Source organism: Lathyrus oleraceus, chromosome 1, assembly GCF_024323335.1.
Source record: "Lathyrus oleraceus cultivar Zhongwan6 chromosome 1, CAAS_Psat_ZW6_1.0, whole genome shotgun sequence".
In the NCBI taxonomy this organism is placed as follows: domain Eukaryota; kingdom Viridiplantae; phylum Streptophyta; class Magnoliopsida; order Fabales; family Fabaceae; genus Lathyrus; species Lathyrus oleraceus.
Window position 1 is genome coordinate 155,491,473 of NC_066579.1, and position 27,200 is coordinate 155,518,672.

The 27,200-nt window shown below is 34.6% G+C and overlaps 2 protein-coding genes across 2 annotated transcripts; both read left to right on the top strand.

Annotated features, from left to right (window-relative positions):
• Nucleotides 1-11,261: 11,261 nt before the first annotated feature.
• On the top strand, nt 11,262-14,794 carry LOC127123653 (uncharacterized membrane protein At3g27390). Its single transcript, XM_051053857.1, has 10 exons — nt 11,262-11,608; nt 11,885-11,993; nt 12,077-12,269; nt 12,515-12,651; nt 12,738-13,026; nt 13,254-13,360; nt 13,442-13,583; nt 13,767-13,962; nt 14,067-14,307; nt 14,548-14,794. The coding sequence occupies exons 1-10, from the start codon at nt 11,515-11,517 to the stop codon at nt 14,777-14,779; spliced, it is 1,740 nt and encodes a 579-aa protein (XP_050909814.1). The 5' UTR covers nt 11,262-11,514; the 3' UTR covers nt 14,780-14,794.
• Nucleotides 14,795-15,022: 228 nt separating this feature from the next.
• LOC127123659 (early nodulin-like protein 1) lies at nt 15,023-16,180 on the top strand. The gene is made up of 2 exons (XM_051053863.1): nt 15,023-15,439; nt 15,858-16,180. The coding sequence occupies exons 1-2, from the start codon at nt 15,235-15,237 to the stop codon at nt 16,145-16,147; spliced, it is 495 nt and encodes a 164-aa protein (XP_050909820.1). The 5' UTR covers nt 15,023-15,234; the 3' UTR covers nt 16,148-16,180.
• Nucleotides 16,181-27,200: the final 11,020 nt, after the last annotated feature.

A 27,200-nucleotide genomic window follows, 5' to 3' on the forward strand; every position in this document is an offset into this window, starting at 1 on the left:
ATGTTGAGCAAGATGAACATGTCAACCCTGTCGAACCTAGTGCGCAAGTAAAAAAAGTTGAACTTGTTGTGATTGTTGAACCTATTACAAATGTTGAAACTATACTTGCGATATTGGGCCAACATCTAAGGTTACAAACCAAGAGACCAACAAAATCTTCTTTAACCTTACATGAAAATTGCAATGAGATAAAGTCTAGTAAAAGATGATATTTATTGATTAATAGTTTAAATTTGTGTTTGTTTTAATCTCAATAGATATAATCAGTTAATGATTCAATTTAGAATGAGACTATTTGATTTAATTTGAGAAGTTTCTTATTATAATTGGAATATGGTATCTTAGGATCTATAACAGTTGTTGTAGGTTTGGAACGATTATATTTTATTTGTAATGGTTGTGCCAAGAATCATTATCAACCTATAACGCATGTTAAAAACAAATTTGTGTAAGACTATTCACATCAGTTGATTGCATAGACTTAACACTTAAACATTAATAGGATCAATAAATTGAATATCTCTTTGAACTTGTGATACATCCCATGACAATCATTGTAATCAGTGAATCGATTGTCTTAATTCAATTGATTTTCTTCATTTAATTATAAACTACTTTCTACTATTAATTCCCTTTTATTTATGTTATTGTTTTTACATTTTTTATATCAAATCAGAGGTCCTTGATATGACTAAGGTTCAACCACCTTTTTACTACTTTTTTAACCGCTTACGATAACGATCAATGATTTTTAGTAGTTTTCTTCTTTTGGAATGACATATCACCAACAATTCGAGGTGAACTTCTCATCTAAAAAAGGTAGATTTGATTCTCATTTATTTTACCTTTTTCTAATAAGTTTCAAGGCTCTAGTCCGTTTAGGAAAGGTCTGTTTGCAAACCATATGCATTGTGAATCTTCTCATCTTTGTCAATAATGGTTGTCTTCAAGCTTCCATCCTTTCCAACTTAAGCATTATCCTCTCACATATCCTTGAAAAGATAAGCACAAAGGTCCTCATATGAGGAGGATAACTCCCTATTTGTTGTGAACATAGTGCAAGTCAGGGTCATTCATTTAGTTATTTATGGAATACACTTCTCCATTGCAGTCCGACGATCCACATACTCAAGACCAGTCACCCTATCATGTCGACATTTAGTACTATAGAACGAAATGTTGGTGTAAGAACTAGAGGATAATAGTTTTATTATAACTTAGTACCTATATTGAATTATCTAATAATAATATTAAATAATTTCTTTATTATGTTTGTTTTTTCAAAGTAATAAAGTCTATAGAATATGTAGTCCGTTTGATGGAGCATTAAGAATGACTTAATTGTGAGACCTCATTAAAGTATCTATAGTCAAACTTTATTACGAGTGGAATAACATTAAAGCATTTAGACTATTATGTGGATAGATTCATGCTCATATTTCACATATAATGGATAAAGAGTTATCAAGTCTTCACAAAGTATACATATTAGGAGTAATATTTATACTTGATTGACCCACCATAAGAATACTACATAGAATGTTATGCAAGTGTCATAAGGTATTATCAAGGTGATAGTGGTGTATGTCATCCTTCGACCTAAAACCACTATGGATCACAAATGTGGAGTCGAGTATTTTATTATCGATCAAACAATATTCGTAACAGGATGACCATAAAGATGGTTGATGGATACTCTACAAATCATGTTGAGAGACATGGATGACATAAATGAAATTTGACAATCCCATATAACAAGATAAATATCTAAGTATCAAATATTGAACTGGATAATGTCGCATCCTGCGAAAAATCAACCGGCGAGCCTAAAAATAAAAACACACAGAGCCGCCACTAAACGTTATTTATCCCAAGATAGGGAAAGGAAACGCTCAGAGAAACCTGGAAAGACATGGTCTCGCGACCAGAGAGAAAAGGTTCGGGAGTCGGTTACGCAAGGGGAAGGTATTAGCACCCCTCACGTCCTAGGTACTCCTAGGGATCCACGTCCTAGAATAAAGAATAGGTTGCTAAACATCACACACACACACAGGGAACGCAGGTGGGGTTAAGAGAAGGGAGCTCGATAAGGTATCGCACCTTATGCCTACATATCTTGTCTGCTACAAGAATCAGAGCCACTGTAGTTCGGCTTACGCACGCCAAACAACACAAAACATACAAACAAGCAAGGGTGGCAAACATGGAGCCCGACAACCACTGGATGGAATTACGTCGGCATCCGAACCAAAACACGCACAAAACGGCAAACGTGGAGCCCGACTGCCAATCACTGGGCTTACGTCGGCATCCGAGCCAAACACGCAATCAGATAACAAGTAAACACACGCAAAAAAGAAAAAGGTTGCCCGGAGTGGTCTCGCACGACCACCTGCCTACATACCTCGTCTGGAACGAGGATCAGGGCGATGTAGTTCCCCTAAACAGGGGAGAAACTCTCTCCTAACCAGAAACAGAGGGAAAAACACGACACTAGGGAGCTGAGACTCGAGCCTAATGTTGTCATGCAAAGTCGCCCTAAGTTCAGGTTTCTAACCTACTTGCATAAGCAAACTATTCCTAACCAGGAAAGAAGCTAACACACAAGCATACAAGCATACCAATCAACATACATCAAATGAGAACAGGCATCTCACACAATCATGTCAATCAGATATCCACATAACACGCACTATAGCCAAACAAGGGGCTCAATCAATCAGGTTTGACTGCCTAAGCAATCGTCTGTACAGGCTATGTTTGCTCTTAACCTTGCCATCACGAGGCTAAGGTGAAGCAGATGATGGGATGAAGTGAGGATCAGACCTCACAGCTCTTATCCCTAACCAGGGAGAGCTGACAAATGAGCATGGGTCCAGAATAGGGGAACCCTTCTATACTCGATGACTCTGACACAACAGATCTTGGGCTTTTGATCTCAATGCTACAACCACGTAATGGGAGCAAGGAGAAGACTCAACTGAATAGTGGGGGACAGGTTGCTTGTCCCTACCTTCCACCAATTGCCTTACTTGAAGGGCTTTTCCTGCTTGGCTTAAAAATAAACATACACAAGCATTGCCTCTTAAGGAGGACTTCAGACAATTTGCCCGGCCCGGTAACAGCCGGGTCTCCAGACTACATGAAGTTTAGAGAATTATACCTCTATGCAAGTTGCTTAAGCAAAGCCAAGCAAAGCAATAGTTCACAAGGAACTGAGCAACTAAAGTACCTGGAAACAATCAAACTCAGTCAGTACTCAATCAGACAAACTGTAAACAATAAACAGTTAACCAGCTTAAACAAACTATGCACAACACAAGGCAAGCTCAAGGCTTAAGCCCAAGCTTCAACACCTACAAAACAATGCTATGTTAGTGTACAAACATCAACAACATCAATTAAAATTGATTTGAATCCTTCTCCATGTGCATTGCTTTTTAATCCTGAAAAATCAATCAAATATTAGCAACTAGACCACTAGGCCAAGCCTAGGGTCCAAAAGCAAGAAAAAATCTAAAACAGCAAGGTATTCATCAACCAACATCAAATTATCATCAAACACAAGCAAACATCATTGGTCTCATGTTTATATCATCCATCATGTTCAATTCATGCACAAAACAATCCATATGAGGTCAAATGAACCACCAAGCATACAAACAGAAGTATTGCATTCAAATCCCTATCAAAATAAATCCAAAAATTCTCAAATTAAATACACCTAAACAGGGGTCAATCAAGGTCTACCATGTCAAATTTGAGCTTAATTGGGCAAATGAAACCATGTCAATGAAAATCCACAAAAACAGACACAATTACATGCTTCAATTCACACCATCAATGCATACATCCAATTCAAAAATTCATATCTCATTGAAAACAAAAAAGAAATGGATGAGACCAAAACAGGGAGGTCACACAATGTGTCTAGTTCATGCATATCAAATTTCATGGCCATACAATACAATATGAGGATTTCCCAATCAATCTACCAACATGTATCACATGAGCTTGCAATTTCAATCACCAGAAATGAAAAATCATGATCAATTAGAAAAGGCAGTGAAAAATTCTACAAAAATTCATACAACATCCTAACATATCAACAATTCACCATGCCAAATTTCATTCAATTCTAACATGCATAGGTTATCCAATTAAATTCAACAAGTTGACATCAAGAGGTGTGACACAAATTGTCACACCTATGTTCCAGAATTTGCTGCTCTCTAACCAGGTATCAAAAATTCATGAAATTTACATATAAATAATCCTCAATGAGTCAAGAACCACCACAAAAATTTTCAGCCATTTATTTTATGATATGAGTATTTCATGACCAAATTGCCAAAATGTATCAAAATGTGACATACATTAGAAAAGCCTATGCCAAATAAAATATTTGCCAAGCACAACTTTGACCAATAGGTCAAAAAAATCCTACACAAGTCAACAAAGTCAAGGAAAAAATCTCCATATTTTTAGGAATTTTCTATGATTTTCTATGAATTTTTTAATGTGATATGAATTTTTTAGAATTTTTATGAATTATATTATAATTAAATGAAACTCCAATGGCATAACCGTAATAATCCAGGACCGGTAAACACATTTGAATTTGGGAAACGCACGAAACGTGAATCAAACAGGAAACAGTCCCAGACTTCATCTTCCTCCCCGCGCGGTATCAATACGTTCATCACCGGCAGCTTCGACTTTGCTCATTTCTCAACCGAATCGCACAAATTAATAACCGTTGGAAAGGTCTCCTAACGTAGAATCCGAATATGTAACCTAATCAACCTAAATCTAACTGTATAAACCGGATCGATCGTTTAAAGTTTCGCATTCAAAACTAAAAATCGCTATATCTCATTCTACAATCAACCAAATCGAAAACTACGAATTGCAGCATGCTCAGCAATGAATAAACTACAAAAACCATATCTCAATTCAAGAAATAATGAAACTCGAATTCGCACCTTAATTCGACGGCAACAAGTAATCCGCGAGCTTCAAGCTTCGAATCATGAAAACAGATGCAGCCTAACGTCCAAAGAGATGATTGAAGAAGTTAAATTGGCTTAAACACGATCCAAATGCAAAAATGGTGAAAACTCCATTGTTGAGTTCGAGCATGACAGTTGCGATTGGCCAAGCTTTTGAGGTTCTTGATCACAAACAGATGGAGGAGAAGATGATGTGAGTTGAATGCAAAAGGAATTTCGTGATTTGGTGGAGATTTGATGAAGAAACTTGAGATTGAAGGTGTTTGTGTTCTTGAGGGTTTTGAGAGAATTTGGAGAGTTTTGAGATCCAACTTTGGAGAATGTGATTTCTGTTATGTTTAACCAATGATTATGAATATATATGTGCACTTAATCCAAGCTCTAATCACATAATTAGCAATTTGGAAATGTTAAGTGAAATTGGTTATTAACAAGTGAGGGCATAATTGTAACTTCCACATGACAGCACATGCCAGCTCAAATTTGGTTCCAACAAGTCCAAAATACCATATGTAATGTGTAGAAACAATTCTCATTTCAATTGGTCATGTATTTTGCAATTTCACCCTTTGATGGCATAATGTCCAATTTCAACCATTGCACTTTTCAAACCAAAACTCAATTTGCAAAGCCTAGCCATGAAATGAGGATTAAAACACATTCTAAATGCCATTCCTGAGGTGTTGGAAAAAGTCCCATCTCAAAATTCCAAATATTTTGACAGTTGGACAATTTTGCCCCTGGTCCAATTCAGCTGTCCAGTTGAAAAGTGACTTTTTGCCTTGGCCATTTTTGAACAAATCCAATGATGCACCCTCAAAGTACATGTCAAATGGAGTTTGTGCATATAAAGAACTTGCAATTTGGACAAAGTATGTGGTAATTATGGCCTCTTGATTACGGGTCATTTTTGAAATTCACTGAGCCATAACTTTCCAACCATACATTGGATTTTCAAGTTCTTGGACTTTTTGGAAAGGTGAGAACAAGATCTACAACTTTCATGTTGAACAAATTTTCGTTTGAAGCTTCCTTGGACACGTGGCTTTGAGGTCCAAAACTTTCCACTTTTGGAAACTTCAATTACAAGTCACTTGCTATTTTTGGCAGTTTTTGTCCTGACTTGATTTTCTTCATTCTTAAGATTTGAGATGTCATATAACACTTGTTCCAACATGAATGAAGTGTCTTCAACTCATTTCCACCTCCAAATCCATCAAATCATGTACAGTTGACCACAGTTGACTTTTTCAACTGATAGATGAATCTGGCAATGCATAGATCAATTTAAGCACCAATCTCCAACTGAAATGGCTCAAGGGTGATACCCTAGCCTCAATAAGCACAAAATAATCACAGAATGAACCCCACATCCATCATAGACCTCATCTCCTGACCATGCCCTGATTGGCCCAATGCAACTGATTAGGGTTGACCAGTGGTCAAAACCCTAATCTCAAGGAATCTTCTTCAATCTCCTGATGATACCCAACCATGATGATGATGATGATGTATCACTTCAATCAAGATGAAGACCAATATCCATTGAGAATCATGAAACCCTAATTCACAGCCCAATCCTCAGATGGCCATGACCAGTCAATAAACCCTAGGCTTGCACTTTGACTTCCTCATCTTCTGATCAAGACTTGGGAGGATATGTAACCACATGATATGCAATATGCAATGCCTAATGACCCAAAATGATATGTACAATGACATGCTAGTCCCAAGAGAGGAGGGCAAATTTTGAGGTGTTACAGATAAGGGTGACATAGTCTATCTTGTGTTCAATATAGAAAAAGGACAAAATGGTAATTAGACAAACAAATATTATTACGGAAAAGTTTTGTCATATCACATGACATTTTTGTGACTTGAGTAGTAGTGATGTGTTGTTAGATATCACTCATTGCTTATCATATTAAATTTGTGATTTTATATAATTGTCAATGTCACAGGAACCTACTAGTTCACACAGATAAGGACAAATTGATGGAAGAAAATATATAATTGAACCTTTTTCGATTGTGCGGTCTTGCAATGCACTAGTGTTAGTTAGAAAAATATGACACACCGTAAGTTACAATGTACTTAAGTGCAATATGGAACACCGTAAGATATTGCGTACTTAAGTGAAATAAGGAACCGTAAGGTACAATGTACTTAACACTACTACAAATAACCCAATTTCACCTTAGACTCAAAGTGAAATTTACCTCGGTTACACAGGAGAGGTAACAAAGGGAAATATGAAAAGTTTCCACTTTACCCCTCGATTTTGAAATAACCGTCGGGAAAAGCGTTGAACCTGAAGTGGGTTCGATCTCGAGCAACTGCATATTTGTTTTTTTAAAAGGCGTTGTTTTACCTCTCGATTATTTCTATATGAAAGAAACATATATTTCATGTTTTATTAATATATAAAGTTACTTATTTTACAATTTTTATCGTTTCAATCTACAAGTAAAAATGTTTGATAAATTGTGAATTCGAATCATCTTCATCACTGTTCGAATCATCTTCATCACTATAAATCTAGGGTGGAAAATACTTGTATCCCACTTCATTTGAACCTTGTGGAAGAACAACTATCGGTATTACATGCATTTATTTATGATATAAAATTAAAAAAAGATTATATAAATAAAATAAACTTTCAATTACATGATCAGAGGTTATGTTAGAAAATCAACTTTGAACTAGATTTTTTTCCTGCTATTGCAATCCACCACATAAATCTTTGCAAAGTAAATACACTATCACCAACCACATATTAAATAAACCTATTTTTTTTTATGCTCTTGCAATCTATCACAGTGATACTTTTACTTTGTAAAATCTCATGACACTCTGATTAAACATAGAGGGTTTCACAATAATGTTTGAGTTTCACAATGTATCACCCTATATATACATGGGTGGTGTTCGCTTTCTGATTGAGCGTGTAGGATTTCTTGTGGATTCACTACTATCAAATTTTAATATTCAAAATGTTTTTAGAATGAGAGTTTTATGTTTCATGCGGATCACTAATGACAGTATATTGAGCGTTGATACTCATTAAATGGATGACACAAATTTGTTTAAGGATGATGAAGAAATACACTTATATTTTACCTCGGTTATTACTCCAAAACTAGATAAAATATGTTTCTTTTTAGCTAAAAAATGCAATAAAACAAGTTCCAATTAAATAATTTATCTCAGTTATTACTCAAAATCGAGGTAAAATATATTTCTTTTTAGATAAAAAAATACAATAAAACATGTTTCATCCCAAACGCCACATACCTCTCGGTTTCTATAAAAAATAAAGGAGATTTTTTTTTTTTAAATTACATTGTTTACACAAAATATTAAAATAAATTGTTTAAAAAAATTCAAATTTTGACAAAATGGATTCTTGGAGAACAACAAACCTTTTCAAAATTCTTATAAGTTATCTATTCTTACCAAGAGAATTTTTTTCCTGAACTTGTCATCCATCCTAGAGAGATTTCATTATCTTGAACAAATATTTCCATGGCAAATATTTTCTTTGATTGACAACATAGGGAGGACATTAAAGATTTTTTTTCTGTCTTACAATCCATCTCAAAGAATGATGTGTACAAGTTTGAAGTTGCTACATATAAGTTAGGTTTAAGATAAAATCTGATTAATGCGTGTTTTTATAGTAAAATCTGGTAATCTAATCTCTCAGTTATTAAATATAACCGAAGAAATATATCATTAATTTTTTTTAAAATAAAATAAAAAGAAAGACACAATTTTTAAAATAAATGAAAATACAAATTATTGTTGCTGGGATTCAGAGCATGTTCTGAATTAATTTTTCCTCGATTATATTTAAAAACCGATGAAATATATGGTATTTATTAAAAAAATAAAACATGACGTGCCTTGACATTTTATCTCAGTTTTTGATTGTGTGAGGTGAAAGTTTTGTCATAAAATATATTATTTGTAGTGGTCTAAGTAAAATACACAATACCATACGATGCACTAAGTGAAGTACAATACACCATAAAGTACAATGTGTTTAATGAGTTTGTTCAACTTGTAGGCTACACAAACAATTCTATAAATAGACTATAAATAAAACCATTGTGCTGAAGTAATTGTTCTTTGGCCAAATTCGACTTCTCAAATTAGATTACGATACAATGTTAAGAATGTGTGCGAAGTCGAATTTGAGAACCATAAATCATTGTCAGCTGCCCTAACTTATTCTCAACCTAAGCAATTTCCCTTCATTGTGTTTTCCATTGAAGTATTTGTTCTATGCCATAAATCATTGTCAGCTGCCCTAACTTATTCTCAACCTAGCCGGAATATCATAACCCACACTCTTTAGAGTCACTAGTGTGCTATATAGCCAAATTTAGGTACAATGAATTCTTCTAAAAAGAATGACCTCAAATTCCTAATCAAATTGAAAAAGCACACACAATGTCTTTGATCTCATTTTCTCGTGGAGGAACTAAATTGCTTTTGGAAGCCCGGTCCAAATCAAAAGCAATATCTTTTCTTTTTCAGAAAATAGAAATTTCAAAACACAAAAATCATGCCTAACCATACATACAAAGTGACCCATTATTTTCTTCCTTGCTTTTAATTTTCCCATCTTCTTTTTCGCTTAAAAGGCGACCGTTTATATAATAATTATCTTATAGTAGTAGTGCTGCCTAAGCACATATTTGGATATAATATTATAGTGAAATTTATTATGAATTTGAATAAAACAGATAAACAAACAAAACTTTTGAATATTTTCACAACCAAGTGATAAACGAACCTTACTTTATATCCATGGATATGTAAACCGTAATTTTGTCTCATGTTTCTAGGTAGTAACAAGGCACTACGCATATAAAAAGAATTAATGATTTTACTGATTCACAAGCACTTTTTATGGTGCCATTTGTTCAATTTAGTTGAGATTTCATTTATAAAGGGGGAAAAACTCTTATGTGGACGTGTGTCTTCTCCCTCAAACTTATCATTTTTTATAACAAAAATGTATGTAAAGCATACCTAATTATGATAAAGTTAAATTAAAAAGAAATATGAAAGATATTTCAACTAATTATAATTAGTTGATATTAGCTTTAGAGTAGGTAAGAGGGTGGTTGAATCTAATTCTTTTTATAAAATTAGTTTATTGGATGAAAATTATCTCCATTTATAAGAAAACGTTTATGATTTATATTATTCGATGTAAGATTTTTAACACACATCTCATGCTTAGGATAAAACATTTGAAATGTGGAAAAAATGGTGAGGGACCTGATATCAGGTGACCCATTGAATCTTAAATTAGACTACGATACAATGTTAAGAATGTGTGGTTTGACCTATCGTTACCATACAAAATTGATATTGTAGTGATAAGTTTGACCTATCACATTTCCTAACATAATATCTAGAACATCCTCTAAAGTTCGGCGGACCACCTGCTATCAGTTTTCCGTTATCGGACCACCCACACCCACTATTTATTTTTATGGTTTGGATGTTTAGTTTTTAGCGTGATGAAGTGTGTTAAGAGTCTCATATCAAACAATATATAATATAAACATACTCTTATAAGTGAGGATAATCCTCACCCTAAAAATCGATTTTATATGATCGGGTTAGGCGCAACCATATTTCATAACAAAATCCATCATTCAATCTCTAACAAAGATGTCAATATAATACTAACGATCTCGGACTGATCAAAGGTCCCGAAAAGCAAATTCAATTAAGCATGCACAATCATAAGAGTTTGTCAAAGAATTGGGGATCCAATCTAGAATGTCATCACAAAAGACATTTAAATAGGTAAAATTTCGTCAAAGAATCAGGTACGTGATCCCAAGTACTCATAAATTAACTACTATTAAATTTTATATCTATGAGGCAAGTTACAAATGCTTGTTTCTCTTAACTATTTGGATAGAAGTTTGATCCATAATCGGTACTTACGACAAAATAATATATTGAAAGATGTTGATCCCTTAATTGATGAAATAGAAAAGAAAGAAAAAGAAATGAGTGTTTTAGAGTAACACACATACTTATTGTAATCTAGCTCACCTTCAAAGTGGTTCTTTTTCCTTTTCCAAATCCAAAAAAGATGGCACCTCATCGCAACAACTCACCATAAAACCGCACTTGCTTTGCTTTAATCCCAAACATAAGCATCTAAGAAAGATAAAAAGGGATTAAAGATATCATAATTTATGAGGATTTGGCTAAGCATTATGTGACACTCCTTCATTCTTTTTTATAATACTATGTAAACCACTCATTTACCAAAAATATATATACAAACAAACACAACCATAGTGTACCCTTTTAAAGAATTTCAAATATTTTAAAGTCTCCAATCCAAAAGCTCCACAAAAAAAGGAGAAACAAAGTGACCCTTTTGTTGTTTTTCTACATCTATGGCTATTAGATGCAAAATGAAATGAAATTTGAGTTTTTAGTATTAATTTAACAACTAGTTTTAATGGAACCTCCTGATGATTTTTGGTCTTCATTATGGAGCATGTTCTGCTTTCTCCCATATTTCATCAGCCTTTGCATTCTAGGCACCATTAAAGGTAAATTTTATGTGAATTTTTTTCATGCTTTATTGTTTCTTGCCTGTATTGTGTTTTAAAAGTTGTTATTTATAAATATCAACTTGTTTATATTAATATATAAATAAAAATAAAAATAAATGGATTGTTAGATATTGAACTCTAGATCAACGTTACTTGCATGTATTTCATTTTGAAATATATTATATATTTGAAGATTTAACTCTTTTTTTAAAATTATTTACATGTTTTTTTTATGATTAATTACTTAGATTTGTTTACTAAAACTGTTTTCAGGTGTTATTTTCTGTCCAATAATATGCTTAATAATGACAATTTCAAACTCATCAATCATACTTGGTCTTTGGTGCATACATATTATTTGGACATATTATAGTGTTCTAAGGTACATCTTTTTGGCTTCAACAAAAATCTATATTTTTTTATTTATTTTTGTGATTTTTTATTGATTTTTCGAACTTATTACAGATGTAAACGATTTGGACCACTATTGAAGTTTGTGATGTGCACAATTCTACTTCCATTGATGTTGATTTTATGGCCAATTGTTGGAATTTTTGGAAGTGTTGTAGGTGGTGTTGCCTATGGATTTCTTTCACCATTATTCGCTACTTTTGAAGCTATTGAAGGAGAAGACAACAAGATTTTCCACTGTTTTATTGTATGTTTTGTTTCCTTATTTTAAGTAACAAGAAAAATCGTAGCAATGTGTTATTCTGAAGAAAAAAAACGTGTCCATGCTAGTTTCGGTGTATGAAATTGACACAAATATTTATGATTACGTTTAACTTATTTATTTTTATAAATTGTTACTGATGTCAATGTTTTAGTAATGTTATCATGTTTTTAGTATCCGTGCTTCATAGGTCGTAATATCCAAATCGTTGTCGAAATTTGTTGTGATAGGACGGAACATGGAGCGGTATTTTGAAGACGATTGATATTGTGAAGGATGTAAGAGATGCATGCTTCCATACTTATTTCTCTATCATGGATGATCTGAGACAAGATGATCCATCAAATGAAAAATATTATGAGATAAGGTTTATTTTTTAATATTTCTTAATCAATGAAATCACATTTTGTTAAGTTACTATTTTGTGAAACTTTATTGATGTTTTTGATGCAGGCCAGATTATCTACTTGATGCTATTGTAGCTGCAATTCTTGGAATCATAGTTGATGTTCCAATTATATCATTGGTTGCGTTATGTAAAGTTCCATACATGCTTTTCAAAGGTTGGAACCGGTTGTTTCGCGACCTAATCGGTCGCGAAGGACCTTTCTTGGAGACAATATGTATGCCTTTTGCAGGACTTGCTATCCTTCTATGGCCACTTGCTGTTGTCGGCGCGTTTCTCGCATCCGTGATAGCAAGTATCTTTCTCGGCGCTCGTGCTGGAGTGGTTGTCTATCAGGTTATTTATAGCTTCTTGTATTACGCTTCTTGTACTACGCTGTATAGAACGTTGTTGGAGTGGTTGTCTATCAGGTTATTTATAGCTTCTTGTATTACGTTGTATAGAACGTTATTGTCTATCAGGTTATTTATAGTTTCTTATATTATAGTTTCTCGCATCCGTGATAGAACGCTGACATATCAGACACGATACTAACACGGATACGTATGTGCCTGATAATGCAGGAATCATCTTTTTTGTTTGGCCTTCGATACATTGTTGCAACTTTGTCTCTTTACGATGAATATAGTAATGATGTTCTTGACATGCCGGAAGGATCTTGCTTCCCAAGGTTTCATATTTCATTCATTCCTAATATATCTTGTTTTTGAGATTTTCATTTAATGATGCTATTGACTTGTGTTTTTGATAGACCAAAATATCGACGAAAAAAGATCGAAATATCACAGACAACTTCACGTTCAAATTCCATCTCAAAAATGAAGTCTTTAACAAAGACTATTTCACGTACAATGACTCTGACTAATAACATAGCCGAGTTAAAACCATTTGAGGTACTTTTTACCAATTTAGATTTAAAACATTCATATTTTCTTACTTTTATTCTAGTAGCAAATTGTGAATTTACGAATTTTTAATCAAAATCAGACCATTGATATTTCAACTATACAATTCAAAAATCGACTACAAAAGTGTAAGAGACTTTCAAATTTTAACTCTTATTATGCAATATATAGTTATTAGATGGCTTGTGCAAAGAATGTCATAAAGTAGGTGAAACATTGGTTTCTCAAAGACTAATAACACATGATGACATACAAGAAGCCATGTTTGGCAAAGAGAGTAAAGTCATAAGTATTGGTTTGCCAGCTTATTGTCTTCTTCAAGCGCTTTTGCGCTCCATTAAAGCCGATTCTCCCGGTATATTGATAAGTAAGTGAAACACTTATTTCTATTTTAATTAAGCATTTATAATATAAGCGCTTATAATATAATTGCTTATATGTATTATAAGTTGATCACTTCCTCAAATGCAGCTGATGATACTGAGCTAACTACAACAAATAGACCAAAGGAAAAGTTTTTTGAATGGTTCCTTAATCCACTTTTGATCATTAAAGATCAAATCAAAGCTGAAAATCTTTCTGTTTCAGAAGAGGACTACTTATGCAAATTAGTTTTGTTCAATGGCGATTCTGAAAGGGTAAAAAATTTAACTTTTGGTCCTCCTCCCGAATCCGACCACAAACTCGCAGAACTGAACGCATTGGCTAGAAGGTACATATCACAATAAATCAAGTTCCGAGTATAAATTATTTTTACACTAACCTCCGATAAGATTTCAGTCTTATGTTGCGTTTTCAAAATACCGTCAGAAAATAGAATAATAACTTATATTACAATACAATATTGATTTTTTATTGAATTTCTGTATAAAATTAATAATTTAGGCTGACAATATATTCCCGTTAAACTCATTCCTTATTTTTAATAATTCTTGTACATTTTATTGCAAAGGCTTCAAGGAATCACAAAATTTATCACAAGATTTCCGACATACAAAAGAAGATTCGGTGTTCTCGTGAACACATTATCCGAAGAGCTTGCTGATAAACATGGATCTTCAACAATAATCCGATCAAAAAGTGCTTTTCCTAAGATTTTTAGTTTAAAATCATTCAAAGTCAACAAAAGTAATATTTCTGATCTAGAATCTGAAGATAGAAGAGATTCAGAAACTTCATCATAAGAATATATATCATATATATCATATATTCTTATAATGCATGTTATTTGTAAGTAATTTATCATAAAATAAAAATAAAAATATAAGGTATCATTATCATATTATATATATAACACAAAAAAAGAGAACGTGACTAAACTACTATGGTCCATGATCCATTAAATTTTGTTATATATATTTTTTTCTTCAGTTTTTATTATATATCTATTATTTTCCCTCCAATTTTCCTATATAAAATATTTTCAATTTAGTTATCTTTTTTTTTATAAATTCAAATTAATTACCAAATATTTATGTAACCACCCATTATCTCCATTTCTCATCCAACTATTGCAAAACCAACTTCTCCACTTTCTCGATCAACATTTCTATAAATTAAACCAACCAATTAATTTCTCTAAAATTTCACCATAAATCATCAAAGCTCTTGCACACTCACATTGCTATTCGCACCTCCAATGGCTTCTTTTAATTTCTCTTTGAATTCCACAACCCTACTTGTGCTTCTCTTGGCTTTTTTCTCTTGTCTACAAATTTCAATTGTAGCTTCTCATGAATTTCAAGTTGGTGACCTAAAAGGTTGGGTTGTTCCACCTTCCAATGACACTGATATCTACAATATTTGGGCTTCTAACTTTAGGTTCCAAATTGGCGACTCCATAAGTATGCACTACTTCTCACTCTCTTTTATTTTTCTTCATGCATACATCTATAATTAGGGGTTTTAAATCGGCACTACTAAAAAAAATCGAAATAGAAATAAAAAATAGAGATAATTTTTTCTCTAATATCCATTATTTCAACTTTTTCTAATAGCGCGATATCACAATTGCAGTTATATTATAATTTGTGTACACTATAACCAATCATATCCGATTACGATTGATAAAACTCTGATTATGATGATTTTGTGATAGCACTGATATCAAACACTTTGATAGCCTGATGTTAATCGCAATCACAAACTATTTTATTTTATTTTTAAAAATAAATTATATATTTAATGCATATATAATACTTCAACCTTGAAGATATTCACATTTATGTGAAGAAATTGAATTTTTTTTTGTTGTGTTTGTAGTTTTCAAATACAAGAAGGATTCAGTGATGGAAGTTGGAAAAGAAAACTACAATGATTGCAATGCAACACAACCAACATTTTTCTCAAACAATGGTGACACAGAGTTCAAGTTTGGTCATTCAGGAACATTCTACTTCATAAGTGGTGCATCAGGACATTGTGAGAAAGGACAAAAAATGATTGTGAGAGTCATGATTCAGGATCTTCATTCCAAATCTTCTGCATACCATGTTCCTGTTTTTCCAATTGGTGTCTTTGTTTTTGCATTTGTTGTTTCCTATGTAATTTGAGTATTTTAAGGATTAGTGCAATTTTTTTCTTCATGTTTTTGTAATTTTGTCTCCCTTTGTTTGTGTGTTTTGGTTTGTATGACAGTTCATAGTTTGGAATATTATTTTATATATTCTTCTATCATAATTTATAATGTCTGTATTTTATTTTTCATATACTTAAAATGAGTATGTCTCAAATATAATCCAGATTTAAATAGTTGATGGTTGGATTCCTACCAAAAATAAAAATAATTTTTCAATTTTTTTATATGGACAAATCCGTCAAAATAATACGACAGTTTTATGAGGTTTTTTCATTTTTGTTTTTAACTCATCTAAATTATTGAATTAAAAATAAAATCTAAATAATTAGAGTATAAAAGCCGTAGATTAAACCATTAAATATTTGATTACTCACTCAAACGCTACATTTATGATATAAATAAGTTTTAAAGATTTAAAATAAACGCTAATTCAATTGCAATGCCTAATCGGTCCAACTCCAATATCATATGATATATTATGAGAATATAAATTATTTCGGTGCTAAAACTATTTATTTCTCAATCAATCATATATATGTTATGAGAATATAAATTTTGTCAAATTGTCATTATAAACTAATTAGGGAGTATTTCTCAGAATCTGAGTATTATGGTACAAATCTACACGTTGGACTTGTATCTTACTTTGGGAAATTTAAGATGTCTGAGTCACACTTATGTTGTCAATTTTTTTCGGTGTCCATAAACTTCGTCTTCCATCCCTCTAACTCTATATACATTCCCAGTTTCCTCACGATTAAAGTATTTTTAAGAATTTATTTTGAACGATCCTAATTTGAGAATTTTTTTAAAGAATGGTATTTTTAAAAGAAAAATTAACGGAAACAAATAAAATTAACGGAAATAACTAAATGAACAAAAATCGTAAACACGTGATAGAAAAAGCAAAAGAAAAGTAAAGAACCTCCTCTCCCAAATTTAAACCAAATATTGTCCAAAATGTTTTAGTACAAGAAAGGGGAAAGAGTAATCTCACATTGTCCCAATTCCTGATTAGCCTTTATTGACGCATATAGTCCAGTTTGTGAAACATTCTTTTTATTACTGAAAAAGTAAACACACAAGCAAAGAAATTAAAACACAATTTTTTGGGATGCCTCCCATAGAGCGCTTTGTTTAACGTTGTTTAGCTCGACAGTCCGTGACTGCAAGCACTCATGGTGACTCTTTCAAAAATGATTCCTCATCCTTACTCTTAGTAGTATTAGGTGTCCATGCCCACTTATCAAGTCATCTTTCGTATCCACTACTTTTTCCTTTTCTTCTTCCTATGGGGTGATTTATAGTTCTGAACCTGTGAAGGTGGTTCTGGTTCTATCATGAGTATCAGCTTTTCGGCTTTGGATTTAATTTTTTCATCCCCCACCTCAAAGGTCAACCTTCCCCTCTTAACATCAATAACTTTCCTAGTTTCATGGTCCTCTAATATTCTCTTTTTAGATAGGGCCTAAACTAATTGTACATTGATAATGATCTTTTCCACTATTTTTGTATAACTTTTGGATCAGATGCCTAACTTAGCCTCCATATATCTTTACGGGAAAAGAATCGATGGATTGTAGGGAGGAGGAACAACATAAGGTGATTCCTTCTCTACCTCTTTGACAACCTCCTTTTTGGGTGGTGTTAGTGGATTTTCCTCAATCTCTACCTTTTTCTCATCAGAACTCTCCTCAACCTCTTTAACATTATCCCTAAAATTTTCAAGTTCTTTTTCACTTCTGGTTGTTACAACATTCACATGTTTCTCATGGAAGGGTCCTAGAGGGGTATATGCAAGTCGGGAGATTTGGGTGTCCAATGTCTTACTAAGAGTCACGATGGACTCGACCACAATGTTTAGTTGCCTAAGGGCTTCAATAGTATGGAGATTTTGGTTTATAAACTCTTCATTATCGCAAGTTTGTGTCGCCACAAAACTCTCCATCATACATTCCAGGTTAGAGCGAGTTTACGTCGCAATACAATTCTCCATTAATATTTTAAGGTTGGATTGTTGGAAATCTTGTGGTTCCTCAAAATACTGAGAGTGATTATTGTAGATAAAATTTGGCTAATATATCCATCCTGGTTTATAGGTATTGGGATAAGAGTTTCCATGATTATTGTTCACATAATTAACCATACTTTGGATAGACCTCATGTATACCATAAAATAAACAACAACAAATAAAAAATCACTCTAATCTATACGATGACAAAATAGAATAATCAAAACGAGTCCTTCGCATACAAGGGAAACAAGAGACCTATATCAAAAAAAATTAAAACTCCAGTCTATAGGTGATTAAATAGAAATTCAATATCAAGCACGATTAATCTTCGACAACGGCGCTAAAAACTTGATACCCAGCAAGTCCACGATTGTGCAAAATAGTAAAATATTATTTAACCATAAAGATCAATAGATTGATTACCAAACTCTGTTCTATCAGTGTATATCTAGAGTGACCAAAATTCGAGGTTTTGTAAAATAGCTTATTTAAAAAGCACTTTTTAGAAAAATAGCTTAAAAATCACTTAAAATATGATGAAAGAAACATGACTTAGGGTCACAATTCTTACTCTGACATCTCTAGATGATCAAATTCACTTACATTACAAGAATTCTAACACGACTTATAGAAATTAGATAGATGTGGATAACACCTACTTTAGCTAGCGTGTTGTCCTATCGATGACTATAATTCGTCTACTTTCGCACGACCGTATTATTCGTCAAATATTCATTACTTTTTCACAACTATAAAAATGGGAGGTTTCTCAATCTCATCCAAGCACTTTCGTTGTATTGGACTAAATTGTTTATAAAACCTACGTTCGGGTATTGATACATATCCTTTTAGACTACGATTGGTATCTCAGAACTTTTTACTTTCGTACAAGGTTGGAATGACAGAATTCAGGTATCAAAATAAACGTGAATAAAACTCTCGTAATTGACATGTGACAAGAAATTACTTTAAAATAAACTTGATCTATTGCTCCAATGGAGACTTGAGTACAGAGCTTGGTAAAGTAAAATACGGAAAAATAGAATAAAAATGGGATCCTAAAACTAAAATAAGAGATGTCTTAAACTATTACAGGCTATGAGTCTTTATAGAAAAATCCTAATTGTGGAATAAATCCATCTGATCAATGCCTATAAAAATAAAATATTATGAATCAGGAAGTGCACATTTCCCAAAACAACAATAGAAATCGTTAGAAAAGGAAAGAAAAAGATTGTGAAAAATACACCTGCATGTTACGACCCATAGCAGCTGCTACGGCCGCTTGTAGCAGTTCTATGGAAAACATATGGGCAAAGTGGCTAGGGCGTGCTTGCTGTTACGGCCCGTAGCAACTGCTACGGGTGGCTGTAGCAGCCTTTTGGAAAAAGCATGGAGAAAATCCGGTCTTTTCGCTTTTTTTGGCGTTTTGCTCATTTTGGTTCCTCTTTTGTCTCAGATACTTGCGTCAGCCTGAAAAACATCAAAAACAAACTACCAAGCATAAAACATGATAAAAAGAAAGTAAATCAAATGAAAACGGGAAAATAACGAAGTAAAACAACTAATAAAAGCGATGCAAATCACACATGTTATCTAAGATAGATATAACGAGTAAGGCCTCAAAACCCTATAACCTTACTAAAAAACAAATACTGCAAAAAAGTCCCAGACACACATAGTCTAACCTTAAAACTCACACTTACGACATTCATTGACCTGAGCATTAGAGTGTTTGCAATCACCTTTAGCGTCGAATAAAGTCAGAAGATTGTTATAGAGTTTTTCATCGGATCTATTGTCACTATCAACACTTGAAGAAGAATGTCTATCCTGGATCAATTTGTTTGTGGGAATCGAACCCACATGTTGTCATTCCTTCAAGTATGTGTTTCCAATGTAACCTACTACCTTGTCGAACTGACCTTTATGATTGTGGATTATACATTCAGGCACGCACATAAATTCCAGACATTCCTTACATGTATTTCAATTGATTCTTTCAGAACCAATGTCAAATGTATACTCACTATCATGTGATACACCTAAGTGTCCATGATTCACAATTGGTTTCCCTTAATTATGTTCCAGGGTTATGGTTCTTACTATGCCTCAAAACCGTTTATTAGCTAAAGTACCACACTTTTTTTTATCAATTATTAAGTGATTTTCAACTTTTCCCGCACTTGTAATCGATTACAATCCATCTAGACACCCAAATAATTCAGTTTTTGTTAGTTGTAATCGATTACAGGATAGTTGTAACCGATTACAACATGTCCAGAAACTATGTTTTCCTTCACCTGTAATCGATTACAGACTTGCCCAAAATTGAAAAACACCATTTCCCATATATTTTTACAATAACTAAACTATTTAATTGAATTCTCATAACCCCAAACATCATCCCAAATCACAATCCAAGAATTTTATGAATAACAGTTAAGCATGCAATCACAATCAAGAATATAAACACAAGCAATTTAAAAAGAACCTAAAACCTCAAATCCTCACATGAAATTATCCTTAGGTTAAGCTACCCAAGATCAAAGACTAAGAACCACCTTAACAATGGAGATTCTGAATTTTGATGAGGGTGGTATTCCTTTATTCTTCTTCTTTGTCCTAAGTTAGATCATCTACAATTCTTTGCTTCTACATGCAAGAATGGCCTTCTCCTTCACATGCAAGGATGAGCATGAACCTTGGAGCCTCATCCCTCTTATCCCTCTCTTTCCCACGAGTTCATATCTATTTCTATAAACTCTCTCTAAATTATGAATTTGAAAGATGAGAAATGAGATAAACTCTTATGTTTTTGGATTTTATACTCTCTTAGCACAATCACATAATTGCCCCAAAGAATTCTGAAATGCCCAATTTTCCCTCATTGTCTTTAAACATAATAGAATGCTTAAGTTTTCTAATGACAAGGATTAAAGAGAAAGTAATGGGATATTATATTCTACCCCCCCCCCCCCCCCCCCTAAATAAAATTTTGTCCTCAAAATTGAAATTTACCTAAAGAGGCGTAGATAGTTGGCTCGCATCTCTGATTCAAATTCTCATGTAGATTCTCCAGGGTGAGATTCTTCCCACACCACCTTCACCAATGATATATCCTTGTTCATTAGGTACATTATTGAATAATCCACTATTCAACTTTGTTGCGGTTGGAATGTGAGGTATGATGTCACTTCAACTATATTTGGAATGATAGGTTGAAAAGGGTCTAATACAAATGTTCGAAGGTGAGATACATGAAACACATCACATAGTCTAGATATGGAAGGTGAGAGTGCCAACTGGTAGTCCACTTTGTAACACCCTTCTAAAATACCCCAATAATTTAATTAAATATCAAAATACAACATCAGAGTAATTATGCAGTTAAGGGTGTCACATAATCACTTCACACCATGTTCCAAAATAACAGTCATGCTCTTTATTTAATCAAATAAACAGTTGCATAAATCGCAGCGGATATAAATCAAATCAATCAAAACATGTAACACATTACATGTAAAATGGTTCACAACCAACATAAAACATTTAAAACATCCCTTCCCGATGTTACATCTATCAGAGCATGACCCACTAAGGAACTACTCTAGACTCCAAGTACTAGCTCCTACTCAATCACTGCTCGTTACCTGAAAAACAGTTGTAAGGGTGAGTTCCTCAATCGATATAATAAGTATTATAAAATATCATGTCATGTTAAGTAATCTAACACACTTCATCACCCTAATCCAAACATATATTCAGTAACAGCACATCAACTCAACAGAATACTCAACACCAGCACAAACACACGTATAATACTGGAATACATCCATTCATATTATACGCCATACATATATTATGCAATGAGACTCCATGCATGCGGTACCGACTATTTTGTGAACATATAGTTCAACCTCACCGTCCAAATCCAGGCACGGCTACCAAGCTCACTAGTCCCACTCATTTGAGACATAGTGACTCACTCACTAATTCCTCACCATGGGAATTAGCTACCACCCCAAATGGGCCATGCTATGCACGCTAATCACCTAGCATGCAAACATCAACAACAATCAAAATGATTTACTCACCAATTCCTCACCATGGGAATTAGCTACCACCATAAAGGCCACAATATGCATGCTAATCACCTAGCAATGCAACAACAACAACAACTCAAGAATAGACATATGCTCACACTCTAAGCCATAAAACAGTCTATTCACAAATGCATACCTAACTGATACATTCACAGCATCATGCATACCATCACACATCATCAACACATTTTATCACAAAAGCATATCATATCATGCCGCATAATCAAACACAGTATTAGCACACTCTACTACTACCTATACTACTCAAAACAACGGGAAAATGATCCCTACTACGTCATACATCAGCTAAGTTACATCACTCAGCCTAAACAACCAAAAACTGCACAACCATAGTTCAGAAAAACCACAAGTCTGCCCATACGCGTATTGCCTATGCCCATACGCGTATGGCGCATTTCCTCGCTCAACCCATACGCGTATCATCCGTCTCATACGCGTATGCTACGCTTACCACTCTCCCATACGCGTACCAACAGAGACAAATCTACGTTCAAAATATCATTTTTCTCACCCATACGCGTAAGGCCTCATTCATACGCGTACCAGCCACATCATACGCGTATTGCCTAGTGCCATACGCGTATGACCAGAAACCAGAATTTCCAGATCTGCAATGGCTTTCTCTGCTACGAGATCTATCCAATTCAACCTTCCACAGTCCAAATTTTACACACAATTCATTCATCTCATCTAACACGAATCATACACTTTCGATTTCACAATTGCTAACCTTTCTACCTCTAATTCCTACGGATTTCTTCCATTTTAATCCCAATTTCGTTCATCCCAAAAGTTCACAAATTCATCATACATCATTCAATCAGAGGCAATTCAATGGTTTCTCACTACCCATCACATATTATCCCATAATACCCATTAATCGGTGATAAACCCCCCTTACCTGAGTTAATCCGGCAATCTCTGAGCTCCAAGCTTTTTCCTTCCTTCAACCTTCGTTCTCTGGCTCTTTGCCCTTTTTTTTCCCTTTTCTGTCTCCTTTTTCCTTTTCACGTGAAAAATAACCTTTTTACTAACTTCCACTTTTATATTTTCCAACAATTATTATTCCAAATGATAATAATAATAATAATCCAATAATTTAAATTATTTAATTAAATTAATAAATATAATATTAACTTAAATTAAATAATTATCTTATTATTATCGGGGTGTTACAACTCTCCCCCACTAAAAGAGTTTTCGTCCTCGAAAACATACCTCAAGTGAATAATTCCGGATAAGACTCCTTCATCTGACTCTCAAGTTCCCAAGTCACATTGCCACCTGCTGGTCCTCCCCAAGCTACCTTCACCAAGGCAATCTCTTTACCCCGCAACTGCTTCAACTCTCGATCCTCAATCCTCATAGGTGATGTTTCAACAGTCAGGTTATCTCTCACCTGGACATCATCTACTTGGACTACATGCGACGGATCATGAATGTACCTCCTCAACTGAGACACATGAAAAACCTCATGCAAATTCGCAAGTGACGGCGGTAAAGCGATACGATAGGCTACCTCCCCTATCCTCTCCAAAATCTGATAAGGACCAATAAATCGAGGTGTCAACTTCTTGGACTTCAAAGCTCGACCAACACCAGTTATCGGAGTAACACGAAGAAACACATGATCTCCCTCTTGGAACTCAAGTGACTTCCTCCTCTTGTCGTGATAACTCTTCTGACGACTCTGAGCAATCCTCATCTTCTCCTGAATCATCTTAATCTTTTCCGTAGTCTGTTGAACAATCTCTGGTCCAACCACAACACTCTCACCGGACTCATACCAACATAAAGGTGTCCGACATCTCCTACCATACAAAGCTTCAAACGGTGCCATACCAATGCTCGAATGAAAACTATTGTTGTAGGTAAACTCAATCAAAGGTAAGTAACTATCCCAAGCACCCCCCTTTTCCAAAACACAAGCCCTCAAAAGATCCTCTAGTGACTGAATCGTCCTCTCAGTCTGACCATCAGTCTGCGGATGATATGCTGAACTCAATCTCAGCTTAGTTCCCAAAGCCTTCTGCAAACCTTCCCAAAATTTCGATGTAAATCTAGGATCTCTGTCCGAAACAATACTCGACGGAATACCATGCAAACTTACAATCTTCTCAATATACAGCTCAGCTAATCTCTCTAACGGATAATCCATTCTGATCGGAATGAAATGAGCCGATTTCGTCAATCTATCAACAATCACCCAAATAGCTTCAAAATTCTTACTTGTCCTCGGTAAACCAGAAACAAAATCCATACTAATACTATCCCACTTCCACTCTGGAATAGCCAACGGTTGCATTAGCCCAGACGGCTTTTGATGCTCTACCTTCGACTTCTGACAAGTCAAACAAGAATAAACAAAACTCGCAATTTCTCTTTTCATTCCCGGCCACCAAAATAACTTTTTCAAATCATGATACATCTTCGTAGCTCCAGGATGAATACTCAAGCCACTACGATGTCCTTCCTCCAGGATACTCTTCTTAAGTTCGGTAACATCCGGAATACATACCCGATTACCAAATTTCAAAACACCACTCTCATCAATTCTGAATTCACCACCTTGACCTTGATTCACTAGAGTCAACTTATCAACCAAAAGCACATCGGATTTCTGACCCTCTCTAATCTCATCCAGAATACCACTCGTTAATTTCAACATTCCCAATTTAACACTATTGTGAGTACTCTCACACACCAAACTCAAGTCTCTAAACTGCTCTATTAAATCCAATTCCTTAACCATTAACATAGACATATGCAATGACTTCCGGCTCAATGCATCAGCCACTACATTTGCTTTACCCGGATGGTAATTCAAACCAAAGTCATAATCCTTCAGAAACTCTAACCATCTCCTCTGTCTCATATTCAGCTCTTTCTGATCAAACAAATACTTTAAACTTTTATGGTCACTGAAAACCTCAAATCTCGACCCGTACAAGTAATGCCTCCATAACTTCAGAACAAATACCATAGCTGCCAACTCTAAGTCGTGTGTCGGATAGTTCCTCTCATGAACCCTCAATTGTCTCGAAGCATAAGCTATAACCTGCTTGTTCTGCATCAACACACCATCCAAACCCAACAATGAAGCATCACAGTAAACCTCAAATAGTTCTGACGAACTCGGTAATATCAGAATAGGAGCAGTAGTCAACCTTCTCTTTAACTCTTGGAAACCTTCTTCACATTTTGAGTCCCAAACAAATGCTTGCCCCTTTCTAGTCAAAATCGTCAACGGTAACGCCAACTTAGAAAATCCCTCAATAAACTTCCTATAATAACCAGCCAAACCCAGGAAAACTTCTTATCTCAGAAACTGACTTCGGAGCTTCCCACTTAGATACCGCTTCTATCTTAGAAGGATCAACAGCAACACCACCTCTTGAAATCACATGACCAAGAAAACTAACCTCTTCTAACCAAAATTCACACTTTGACAGTTTCGCAAATAACTTCTTTCCTCGTAGAACTCCTAAAACCACTCTCAAATGCTCATCATGCTCTTCTTCAGATTTCGAATACACCAATATGTCATCAATAAACACCACAACAAACTTATCCAGGTACGGATGGAAAATCATATTCATATACTCCATAAATACTCCAGGCGCATTAGTCACACCAAAAGGCATTACAGAATACTCATAATGTCCATACCTTGTTCTGAAAGCAGTCTTCTGAATATCCTCAGTTTTCACACGTATCTGATGATACCCAGATCTCAAATCTATCTTGCTGAACACACTCGCACCAACCAACTGATCCATCAAATTATCAATCCTCGGCAAAGGATACCGATTCTTGATCGTCACTTTATTCAGTTGCCTGTAGTCTACACACAACCTCATAGTACCTTCTTTCTTCTTAACCAATAACACTGGTGCACCCCACGGCGACACACTCGGACGAATAAATTTCTTATCCAACAGATCTTCCAACTGACTCTTCAATTTAGCTAACTCAACAGTAGACATACGATATGGAGCCATCGATATCGGTCTAGTACCCGGTATCAAATCAATTGAGAACTCAACTTCACGCTCTGGCGGCAATTCATTCACTTCTTCAGGAAACACATCAGGAAAGTCACACACCACGACTAGATTACCAATCACCAGTTTATCTTTAGCTTCCAAAGTCGCTAACAGCATAAACAACTCTGCCCCATCCGCTACTTCCTCATTCACCTACCTTGCAGATAGAAACAAACTCTTTCCTTCCTCAATCTCAGGAAATATCACAGTCTTCTCAAAACAGTTGATATAAACTCGGTTACACACCAACCAGTTCATACCCAGAATAACATCAATCTGCACTAATGGGAGACACACGAGGTCCATCCCAAAGTCTCTACCAAATATACTCAAAGGACAATTTAAACAAACTGAAGTAGTAGTCACTGAACCCTTTGCAGGAGTATCAATCACCATACTACCCAGCATCTCAGATATCTCTAACTTAAGTTTCACAGCACAATCCAAAGATATAAAGGAATGAGTAGCACCTGTGTCAATAATAGCTACAAGAGGAAAGCCATTAATATAACACGTACCTCGGATCAAACGATCATCTGCAGAAGTCTCAGAACCCGATAAAGCAAAGACCTTGCCTCCCGACTGATTCTCCTTCTTCGGCTTAGGACACTGTGGGCTAATATGACCCAACTCTCCACAGTTGAAACAAGTCACAGTCTTCAACCGGCAGTCTGCAGCCAAGTGACCACCTTTTCCACACTTGAAACACTTCTTCTCATTACTGGTACATTCATGGATACGATGCCCAGCCTGACCACATCTGTAACACTTAGCAGGAGCACTAGAGTCTCCCCCACTAGGCCTCTTCATCCCACTCTGCCTCTGAAAACCTTTGCCAG